The 12,108-nt window shown below is 42.8% G+C and overlaps 1 protein-coding gene and 1 pseudogene across 1 annotated transcript in view; one reads left to right on the top strand and one right to left on the bottom strand.

Moving 5' to 3' along the window:
- cntn2 (contactin 2) overlaps nt 1-12,108 on the top strand; it is a 40,507-nt gene that overhangs the window by 18,993 nt on the left and 9,406 nt on the right. Inside the window, exons 4-14 of the mRNA XM_028997909.1 lie at nt 3,707-3,882; nt 3,965-4,060; nt 4,896-5,108; nt 6,508-6,610; nt 7,020-7,201; nt 8,063-8,199; nt 9,380-9,509; nt 9,765-9,915; nt 10,179-10,306; nt 11,370-11,545; nt 11,671-11,791. Coding sequence (XP_028853742.1) covers nt 3,707-3,882; nt 3,965-4,060; nt 4,896-5,108; nt 6,508-6,610; nt 7,020-7,201; nt 8,063-8,199; nt 9,380-9,509; nt 9,765-9,915; nt 10,179-10,306; nt 11,370-11,545; nt 11,671-11,791 — 1,613 coding nt within the window. The remainder of the gene's footprint in view (nt 1-3,706; nt 3,883-3,964; nt 4,061-4,895; nt 5,109-6,507; nt 6,611-7,019; nt 7,202-8,062; nt 8,200-9,379; nt 9,510-9,764; nt 9,916-10,178; nt 10,307-11,369; nt 11,546-11,670; nt 11,792-12,108) is intronic.
- On the bottom strand, nt 10,701-10,808 carry LOC114801498 (uncharacterized; annotated as a pseudogene).

Raw genomic sequence — 12,108 nt, 5'->3', positions numbered from 1 at the left:
GATGGGACTGGAGTAGTGAGATCTTGACTTTGTGATCCACCCTCTGTTTAACAGATCTTCTAAGTATTCCTTCACCTCTCTATGTAGTGGCTTTGGTACTGAGATGTACGTTTTCCTGACTGGCGTTGGATCGCTCAGACGAATTTTTAGTTGAAGCGATGGAATGGTCCCCACATCATTCTCATCTCGAGCAAATGCGGTACTGGTTCTCCTCAGCAGCTGTCTTACCGACTCCTGCAGGTCTGGTGAGAGATGATGTAATGGAACTGGGGGGTCCCAGAGATCCTGCTCCCCTATCCTCTTGGCTCCACCAGCTGTTCTGCTATCACAGTCACTACTTTCAACATGATGGATTGATACTGGCTGCACCGGTGCTGGATAGGCCGTCTTTATAATCTGCGCTTGTCCCAATATTGTTCTCGGCGGAAGCAGGATGTCATGTGTGGTGTCATTTACCACCGGGACAACAATGTGGGACCAGGTTCCCTTCTGTAAACGCACCAAACTCTTATTGATCTTCAATCCCACTGGCCACTGGGGTTCTGAACTGGGTTCGAATAAAACATCCTGTGGTGTGCAGACGGGTCCTGCTCGTACCCCGCACCGCACCACCTGACTCTGACCAGCTGGGATTATGACCTTCTCTCTTCCTATCTTCACTGTTGCCTCATGCCACGTGTCATCTCCTGCTTTCATTATTTTTAAGAATACTTCTGTCTTCCTACAGTCAAAGGAGAACGCGTTGCTGATTGCTTCTGTAATCACTTTTGGTGGTTCCACCCCCTTCGCTAACAACTGTTCTATTACGTTGAACCCAATGATTGGTTCACCTGTCATTCCTTTATCATCAGTGATCAGCACCGGGACCCGCAACTGCAGTGAAGGGCTGGTTTGTGCAGGCAGTTCAAAGTCGATCTCCACCCAACCTGAAAAGGGGATTGGTGTCTGGTTAACTGCTTTTCCCTCTAATGCATCTGGGCCCAGAATCTCTATTAGACTTCTCACTGTTGTATGTGGTAGATGGTGTCGCCTCCACTTCTCGCTCATCAGGCAGACCTGTGAGCCCGTGTCCCACAATGCCCTTGTTTCAACCTTGTCTAGACGGCAAAGAATGTTGTACTTCTTTCCCACCAGGTTAACTAGTCGGGAACTTTGTTTTGGAGACAGAAGGTTGACACTGGCCATTTCCTTACTCTGCGCTGCTGTATTCAGTCCCTGAGCTGATATTTTAGCTTCTAGCTGTTGAATGCTGTCCGTAATAAGCTTGTGTATGTCACCCGCTAATTCACTCTGGTAACTGTGCTCTTGAATCTTTGTTGGGCTGTGTGTGACTGAATAACAAGATGTATTAAGTGTATCTGCTCGACTGGTGGTCCTTCCCACTCGGCATCCCCTTGACACATGACCACTTTGGCCACACTTGAAACAATGGTCACACTGCTCGCCTCTGTGTTTTTCTTGACAGTCTCTGCATCCACGCCTCTGTCTTACTTCCCGTGGGAGGGGTGATCTCGCTGTTCCATGTCCACTAGTTTTCATCATCTCTATTTCAACCTTTAGTTGTTTTATCATCTCTTCAAGATCTGATTCTCGATTTCTTGGTGTCTTGGTTGTTTTCCACTTGGCATGTGTGGTTGACGACTGCTCTGACCCGCTGGCCTCGCTCTGTGTAACCTCTTGTTTATGCACTTCAGCTCCCACTTCACGTACTTTGACTTCTTTATTATTCTTTTTGAATTTTTGTTGTCTTTCCCACTCTAAACTTGCAGCTTCATTGATTTTGTCGATCAGGACATCGTCTGTCACCGTGACGTCATCTAGGTAACTCTTCAGTTGATACTTCACACTGTCGCTGATCAATCCGGTTCCCACTGCCCTCAGAAATTTCTTTTGAATTAATTCAGAGCTGTACTGTTCATCTGATCCGGGTTCTCTTGATGCAGCCAAAAGCCTCTCTTTCAATCCTATGGCTCTAAACAGGAAGTTTTGGGGCGACTCATGACTGTGTTGAATTAGGTTCAAGAGACGGTGGTACAGATCTGTGGGACTGTCTTCCTTATAGTGACCCTTCAAAATGGTTCGGAGTTGTGGCAAGGTGAGATCTGTTTTAATCTCCAGCATGTCTCTGAGACTGAGGCCTGGGTTAATGGCTCTCACTACTGCTTCAATGATCTCATTCTCGCTGTGACCCTTCTTTACTCCCATGTTAATCTGATGCATCAGGTTATTGTATGACAGTTTGTCCTTTTGGTCTCTTTCTCCAATTTGGCCATTGATTTTGAAGTCACGACGTATTGTCATTTCTGGAGGTATATTTACAGAGGGTCTTGTTGAAGAAGACAACTCGTTTCCAGATTCCTGATTTGCCATTTTGTCGGTAAGAGCTCTCATTTCCTCCTCCATGCGTTTTGTGGAAGTATGAAAGTTCAGTTGCAATGCAGCATATTGTTCTTGCAATGTGGCCAGGATTGCTGCATCTCCACTGAGGCTAGATGTGCTCGGTGACGGCGCATCCTTTTCTCGTAATATTCTGGCTCTTTCCATTAAACGGAGCAGGAATTCACGTGCCACTTCTCCTTCTTCATTTTCAACAATCACATTTACAGTTTCGTTTATTGAATGAATCAGCATGTGCTTCTTAAACTGTTTTTCTGTTGCGATTTTACCTTGCTTGCACACTTCCTGAAGCCGCTCAGCACTTAGCTGCACCAGTACCTCGTTCAGGCGGTCCTGCAGCTGCTCCAGCTCCATTTTGTGCCTGCTTTCTTGTCGCTCTCGTAGCACAGCTGATCCCGGGTTTCGGCACCAATTTTGTAGCACACTTGGCTAAATTAATAACCAGTGCGGGAGAGGGTTGTGTTCGTTCACTCCTTTATTGCACAACTGCAATCACACACGAAACTCAAATGAACAGCGCGAACTCGGCATGCACGCTACTCCGGCTGCCTCTGCTCTAATTCAGCGGCCGTGTAGAGCACTCTTACACAAACTTTTTCACAAAACATACTTTTACAGACATATTTGGTACACTAACATACATGGCCTTCTGTCTAGTACTGATTCAATCTCAAATCGCTCCTGTACAAAACACATTATATACAATAATTAAAACACTTTACTTTCATTTTCTAAGTACAGGTTCCATCCATTCATAATACATGGGAACATGACTTTTCACTACGCTCATCGGTTGTCCTTTTTCCTCTACACGTGTCTCTGCGACTGATTCGCTTACCTGCAATCACACACGAAACTCAAATGAACAGCGCGAACTCGGCATGCACGCTACTCCGGCTGCCTCTGCTCTAATCCAGCGGCCATGTAGAGCACTCGTCCTACTGTTCCTTTGGTGCCGCCCTAGTGGTGGGTGTTCGGTATGACATTTGCAGAATGCAGGAATTATACATACAGTTTTGCCATGACTCTGTGACCAAACATACAGGATATTAGGAAATACAAAAAAAACACAATGGGGGAGGCCCAGAATGATCCCAAAGTGTCCAGATCCCTACATAGGGCAGTCAAATTGTCTCAAACTAGGAGGCTTTATATATATATATCACTAAATTTATCTAAATACCTTTGTAATTAAGACTTTGTCTTAAATCAAATGTTGTATATCAAGAAGAATAAAGCAAGGTGAATTTACTAAAGCAAGGTCATTTCACTTTCATTTTGAAGTCTTGTTATATTTCTTTTCCACTAGGTGGCGTTTGAATGGGTCTGAGGTGGTATTTGGGGCTGACCCACGTTACACGCTAGTGGCAGGGAACCTGGTGATCACCAACCCCCGGCACGATCGGGACACGGGATCCTACCAGTGCCTGGCCATCAACCGCTGCGGCACTATTGTCAGCCGCGCCGCCAACCTCAAATTTGGCTGTAGGCACGATTCCTCAAGACAAAACGAAAAATAACTTGTTTACATTGTACTGTGTCCCAACAATGCTTTTCTGGGTTTAAGACCTCCACGATTTTCCGCCGGAGAGCCGAAGTCCCCAGACAGCGTATGAAGGAGCCGGCACTTTCCTGGCCTGCCAGCCCCCAGCTCATTATCCAGGTACATTCAGCCGCCTGGGTGCTGTTCACAGCATTTTTCACGGAGAGAGCCCCTGTAGGAAGAGAAAGGGGATTTATGTACCTCAATCTAGAACTGTGATTTATATTGTGGAATATTTGATTTTTACATGGATGTGTTTGTACTGATATTTTTTTTTTTACTATTGACCAATGACTACTAATACTACTTTAGTACCACTGATCCATGACTACTGTATAAAAACAGCATCAAATTACCTATGTTTTGCTTAATAATGATGCAGGCACGTCCAGTCATATTTTAAAACTGGTAAATCTGTCTACTGGATGACTTTCTGTTGTCAAAAAAGAATTTTGTGGATGAAATGACAAAATTATTTTCTGTCCTTTGTACAATACAGATACAGTATATACAACACAAATGACAAAATTACAAGTGCTGATGTTTTTGGCAAACAAAATAAAGTGAAGACGTGTTTACTTTTACATTTGTGGCATTAATCAGACGCCCTTACCCAGAGCGACTTACAATCAGTAGTTACAGGGACAGTCCCCCCTGGAGCAACTTAGGGTTAAGTGTCTTGCTCAGGGACACAATGGTAGTAAGCGGGATTTGAACCTGGGTCTTCTGGTTCATAGGTGAGTGTGTTACCCACTAGGTTACTACCACCCGTGTTGCTTTTGAGTAACATGTGTAACACGTTGCACAGTGTCATCTGTGCTTTCATCATTATATTGTCATTATAGAATGTGTTTTGCACACAGAAATGAACACTTGACACTTGGTGCACTATGTCAGGGAGACTGAAGTTTTTTGCTTTTTAAAAGAGCTTTTCTCCACTTTGTCTCCTCTTAAGCTCTCTCCTACCGGTGGTTTGTCAACGAGTTCCCAAGCTTCGTGCAACCAGATGGGGGACGCTGGTTCGTCTCTCAAGTGACAGGAAACCTCTATGTGGCCAAATCCCAAGCAAATGACACAGGCAACTACTTCTGTTTCACCACGATCAGCATGGACATCAGCACGAAGAGCATCTTTAGCAAGGCAATCCAGCTTACTGTGCAGCCTGATGGTGAGGACCTTTTCTGTATTTGGAAACGTTAACCGTGCGTCTCAGATTGTGGTTATGAATTAATGAGCCTCTGGCCAGTAGACTGGAAGTCATTGGTACATTATGTCCCCCAATGTTTTATGGTCATGAATGGCCAGGAGCTGCACGGTGACATCGTGGTTAGCATCTTGGCCTCACGCCTTCAAGGTTGTGAGCCTGGACATATTGTGTGTATGTGAGTTTGCAGGCTCTCCCCATGTTGCCGCATTTCTTCTGGGTTTTCCAGATGAAGCGGTGAATCTTTTTTTTTTTTTTTTTTGTGAAGTGATTGTCACATGTGATACACAGCAGCACAGCACACGATGCACACAGTGAAATTTGCCCTCTGCATTTAACCCATCACCCTGAGTGAGCAGTGGGCAGCCATGACAGGCGCCCGGGGAGCAGTGTGTGGGGACGGTGCTTTGCTCAGTGGCACCTCAGTGGCACCTTGGCAGATCGGGATTCGAACCGGCAACCTTCTGATTAGCAATCTGAATGGCAATCTGAATCAGTGACAGATTTTTTTTGAGAATAAAATGTTCACTGTGCAATTCGACTCATGAAACAATGTCTGCTCACTACAAGCATGAGCATAGACTCTGCACAAAAGTAAAAAACAACCTGAACCTTTTCTGATCTGTTAGGGGGGGTATGATGAACTCAACTGAGCATTGCTGTAGCTCATGAAGGTTTACATGTTGTATACTTTTTGTTGTTGTTGTTATTATTAAACGAAATTGTTAAGCAGTTAAGTTATACTTTCACTTAAGATTACCAGGGAATACACTACTCAGCTTCTGACTCCGTACAATCCTCTGACAATATATTATTGCACTATTGCACAATATACTATTCACACAATAGATTAGCATAAAAACCAATTCATAACTGGAATCTGCAAAAAAATATTGCCAAATGTTCTTAATATCATGTTTGGTATAAGAGGTCCAAATGTTTTGATTAGACTTCGGGTGAACATTTATCTTCTTCACCATGCTTAGCTGCCGTCTCATTTTAGGATCTGAAAATCTCCCTTTCGTGATATTTTAGATGCTCCAGAATAAAGATGTTTTGCTGTGTCTGATCTTCATTGATCGGTGACCACTCACCTTGTAGTCACAGTGATTAGATGAAAAGAAAGGTCATTTTATTGCTATTTCTGTAGCTTGTGGAATATAGCGAAACTGGCTGTGGCTAACCACTATTCTGATAGTCATTGATTTTTTTTAGCATTTCGGGTAACTAATACAAAATGATGATTAAACATTAGCAAAACTCATCATGCCCTAGTTTTAACACACCTTCAATACAGTCAAAATCAATAATTTCCCCAGTATAAACTTATGTAACTGTAAAACTGTATCTGATTATCTTGCAGCAAACCCCAGAAAGTCGGCACCCAGCATCCGTGTTCGTTTCCCTGCTGAGACGTACGCGCTTGCAGGGCACAGTGCACAGTTGGAATGCTTTGCTTATGGAAAGTAAGTCCATGCCGAAAAGTACAAAGTCATCAGAAACAAATGGAGGCATAAATTGTTTATATGCCTCACAGTTGTAAAATTAAATAGACAAATTAATGTTTTTTTCCTAATTTCATTTTTCCATCCCTGTAAATACCACAATGATTGGGATGTGATTTGTTGTCTCCCGTGGAAATGACCTTAGAGAGAAATGCATCCATATGAAGACCTCACTGCTCAGCCTTGTCTTCTAATTATATCGCAAATTTGGCTTCAGGCTCCATAAGTCACATGCCCAAGTGCATTATGGGCTGTTGCATTACTGTAAATATTTATAGTCTGTTACTTACTGCGCATGACCCTTCCAAGAACCCAGGTATTGATAAACGACAGCAAAAATCTTTGCAATGCTCTGTCTTGCCCTCTTCAGCCCTGTGCCAAAGCTTCGATGGAGGAAGTTGGAGGGCGTTCTGTCAGCCAAGGCACTGGCCAGTGCTGACGGACCCATCTTGACCCTGCCTGACCTGAACTTTGAAGATGAGGGGATGTATGAGTGCGAGGCCTACAACTCGGAGGGCCGAGATACTTACCAGGGCCGCATTGTGGTACAAGGTAGAACTTCTTTAAAACATTTAAATAGTGTACTTAAATACTGTCTTTTGAACTAGTTCCCAATTATGGAAAAAAACTGAATTTCTGGGGGGTATACATTTTTTTATACATATTGACTCAAATATACACATTTTTATGAAATATTTAAATATTTTATTAATATTTGGTTAAATGTCTCCTTGCAAGCCATACTTTCATTAGATGCTTATGGTAACCATCAACCATGTTCATTTAAATGTGAACATTTTTTTCAGCATAGTATACACATTTTCAGTAGGAATGCGATGAACCATTGCAAAATTAAAATGAGCATGATTAATCACAGGTCAGAGGACTGTACCAGTGAATTATTTGATAATCTTGGTCTTGATGGCACAAGGAGACCGTAATGTTGTAGTTGATCCTATCACCTCATTTAATGTAAGTGCCTGTTAAGCCTGTTATGTTTTTTGATTATAAGTGATTATAAAGACATAAAGACACAGAGTTCTGCCATGTAAATGAATTGCAGTGAGGTTTGAAAGAAATCTGTCTCAAATGACTGAAAGACTTTTGCTTGTGCATTTTTCAAAATGAAAGTATATCCCGTTATATGAGGGAATATAAATGCAGTGAAGTCCTGGAAGTGAGGCATTACCAAAACCCTCCAGTGCTTTCAGCTCTCCAGTGTGCAATATGATACATTCATTACCCAGCAGCAGCAGGATTTAATGCCAGTGATGCCATATTATAGGCTGAGCATGTATGTGTGTGTGTGTGTGTGTGTGTGTGTGTGTGTGTGTGTGTGTGTGTGCTTATATAGTAATACATGATGTATGTACCAAATTTGAATTTTCTGTGTCTGTGTGTGTTTGTGCACAGCTCAGCCAGAATGGCTGCAGGTGATGAGTGACTCAGAAGTGGAGATCAGCTCTGAGCTGCACTGGAGCTGCATGGCGGCGGGAAAACCACGGCCCACCATCCGCTGGCTTCGAAATGGACAGCCGCTCAGCACTCAGGTACACAACCCTTCAATCTGTATGAGCACACACACACACACACACACACACACACCACTCTCACCTACAGCAATAAATCCATGGGGATGAGAACATGGGGACGGTGGTTCAAGTGTCTGTGATGGGTTTGTTCTCTGTACTGGAGATGCTGTGACATGTGGTCTGGACTGGGACCAGGGCCTAGATGGGCCTGTTTAGTGCTGTTCCAGTCAGACCATACCTCTTGCTGTTAGTCACATGATACACACATGTTTTATCAGTTCATACACCTAACTAACTGTGTGTGGGAGGAAACACTGGGATGACACATGATTTGTAAAATTTTATGGACAATTATCTTTTTTTCTTTTTGAAATCACACCACACTGTCACACAACCATAAAGAATTAAAAACTTAATTATAACAATAATCGACGCAGTTTTCACATTGTATATCTTCAGAATTTACAGATATCAATTGATTAAAAAGTAAAATACTGCTGCTAGTTACTCACACATTCCATTTTGTTGATGTACTATGTAAATATTTTTGATATCCAGAACATTAACTTTGATATTTTGTTCTGGGCGCAGTTGATATCTAAAGTAATAAAGATGAAGTGAAGTTATTGTCACATGTGATACACAGCACACGGTGCACACAGTGAAATTTGTATTTCACGCTGTAATTTGTAATCCTCTGCGTTTAACCCATCACCCTGAGTGAGCAGATTGGGATTCGAACCTTCAGATTACGGGGCTGCTTCCTTAACCGCTAGGCCACCACCACCACCATCTCTTGTTGATAGCTGCCCTGCTTCTTCTATCTCCACATTTTTTCCTCAATTTCACTTAATTTTCTTTCCTTTTAATAATTCTTGCTCACTACTAAACCAAACATACATTATCAGTACAATGATTCAAGAGCTCTGATTGGCGACCAAAACAAGACACAGTGAAATATAATGAATGGACAAGGACTAGACAAACACTATACACACAATCTGCAAATCAGGGACACACACAATGAACATCAAACAGAACCGGAGCTCCCTGAAAAGGGAATATGACAGACATGTTCATCTATTCCTCTATTAAATGACATTTGAATAGATTCATCAGGATAGTATTAATTCTAAAGTAAATTTGTATCTTTTCACCTCATACCTTTTTTTAATTACGGCACTTGCCCTCAACTCAGGACAGGGTCGATGTCAGCAGTGGAAGCCTGAGGATCAGCAACTTGGCACTGGAAGACTCAGGGATGTATCAGTGTGTTGCTGAGAACAAACACGGCGCGATCTACTCCAATGCTGAGCTGAGGGTGCAAGGTGAAGACCATATCCTGATTGGCAACAAAAGACACTGTCTAATTTATTATACTGAAGGGCAATGGTAGTTGTGTTTTTATATAAAGACTTCATACACATGAACAACAATTCCGTCTAAAGTATATTATTTTTTGTTATAATTGAGTATATTATGAATTTGTTGTAAAACATATTTCTGCCATCTGAAAAGAAGCTGAAAGACGCCATTACTGACTCTTCCTCATAACAAACTCATGTTCTTTCCCCTGACCTCAGTCCAGGCCCCGGACTTCCGTCTGAACCCGGTGCGCCGGCTGGTTCCAGCAGCTCGAGGGGGAACAGTGAGGATGGAGTGCAAACCACGCGCTGCTCCCAAGCCCACGCTGTTCTGGAGCCGCGGCACCGAACTCCTCACAAACAGCAGCAGGTAGGCTTTGCCATTTGAAATGTGAAATTCTTGAAATTACTGCTGTGCACTGTAATAAATAATGAAAGAGTGTATACAGACAGGGCAAAATGTCAGTCCAACGTCCCCAAAGTTTCAAATTGTTTCATCATATTTCAACAAGCATTGCAGCCTTTCTTGGATCAAAATCTAATAATGTTTTTCCCTTTTGAAGATCTGATTGGTTGTTTGATCTTGCAGAGAAGTTGTGTGATATGTAGTGTGTCTGCATTGCTCCCGTTCAGAGTGACAGTCTCTCCAGACGGTGTCCTGTGGATCTACAACATCAGTCGTGCTGATGAGGGGAAGTACACCTGCTTCGCAGAAAACTACCTGGGAAAAGCCAACAGCACTGGGCACCTTTCAGTCCGAGGTCTGTCTCTCTCCATTCATCCATCTTTCCAGTGTACCCACGGAGTTTTAGCAGTTCACACACCCAACTAACTGTGTGTGGCAGGAAACACTGGCATGACATATCTTACTGTAAAATTAAATATTTCTGTAGACTATAAAGAACAATTACTGACCTGGGCATAGGGCACACTAGCGGGTGGGATTCAGGGCTTGGGGTGATTCAAATTCAAAGAAATTTATTTATTATTAATTTAGAAGGCACAGTGGAGCAGCTCACGTGTAACACTTGTTACAATAGACACAACATATGACACACAATAAAGTTTTCCTTGTATGAACAACGATAAATAACTGTACATAACAGGAGCAGTAAGGTGCATCATTTATAAAGTGTGTGAGGTGATAATGGCTGTAGAAAGTGCACCGCTCCCAGAGGCACTGCAATACTGGGTACGTATCAGATATGAAACTGATAAGAACACATACTACACTTGATCTTAGCCAAATGTCTGAGAATCAGGTGATTACGCTTGAACTGGCAGGGAGGAAGAGTGGGCATGGTTGTTCTCTGGAGCATGACGGAGGTCGCTGGGGTGCGGGCTGTGGAGAGAGGAGACGTGGTACTGGCCTGGTAGTGGTAGTGGAAGGTTGCAAATGTGGACGACAGGCTTGGTCGGGTCTCAGGAGCGGATACAATATCAGAGGCTGGGCTGAAATCTTGGTCGGGGAAGGAAAAAGGCAGAAGGGAAATCCAAAGAGGCGTAGTTGGGTCAAAAAGGGTTGTGTGAGGCTTGGCCAATAAGCATAAGGCTTACAGCAAAGGTGAAGAGATTTTTAACGAATGAGTTCGCACCTGTCTGTTTATGTCTCCGTCCCTTTTATACTGTGTGCTGTCTTGGGTGTCATCATCTAGTCAGCTGCTCATCATTTTGAAGAAGCACAGTTGTTGTTGAAATTCAAAAAACAATAGACATGGCCTGGTTGCCATAGAAACAGAAAGGAATTTCATTCACAAATTTCCAGCCAACCTTCACTGTCCTTTCTCTATTCGTGTTTTATATTTTGCCTCTTGATTTTCTCAGATGCTACTAAAATCACCTTGGCGCCCTCCAACGCTGACATCAACCAGGGAGAGAATGTCACCTTGCAGTGTCATGCATCACATGACCCCACTATGGACCTGACCTTCACCTGGACCATGAACGGGGTCCTGCTGGATACAGAGGAGCCTGGCCAACATTACCATCGCGTGGAGGGGGTGAGTACACACAATTGGATAAACTCATACTTACACACACATACATTTCTATCACTTCAGCTCTGTGCACATGGCAAGGTGACAAAATGTGTCCAAAATGTGTTTTGTTTTTTTTTGTCCACCAGAAAGAGACAATCGGGGATTTGGTGATTGTGAACGGGCAACTGGGCCAAGCTGGCACATACACCTGCTCTGCTCAGACGGTTGTGGATACAGCCACTGCCTCTGCTAAACTGGTGGTCCGAGGTGAGAGGAGACTCATATCTTATTACATTACCCGGTTGTGTTTTATTTGGTTTATACTATAATTACTTAACATAACTGAAAAAGAAGATGCAACATAAAACAATCTCAAATTTGTTTTCTCAAACCACGTTTTATACTTACTAGGAAATCTATTAATAACTGAAATTACTAAATGAATAGGCCTCCATGGAATCATTGTTTAATTAACCCATTCTAATTTAGTTGTTACTCTGATAAAAATAACGTCTAATGGCTAGTGGACATTGAAAACACAGATGTTTCTGTTTATAATCTTAATTAATATCTGGACCTGAATT

The sequence above is a fragment of the Denticeps clupeoides genome, chromosome 12 (assembly GCF_900700375.1).
Source record: "Denticeps clupeoides chromosome 12, fDenClu1.1, whole genome shotgun sequence".
In the NCBI taxonomy this organism is placed as follows: Eukaryota; Metazoa; Chordata; class Actinopteri; order Clupeiformes; family Denticipitidae; genus Denticeps; species Denticeps clupeoides.
The sequence above is the reverse complement of the archived record's forward strand: the minus strand, read 5'-3'. Positions and strand labels throughout refer to the sequence as shown.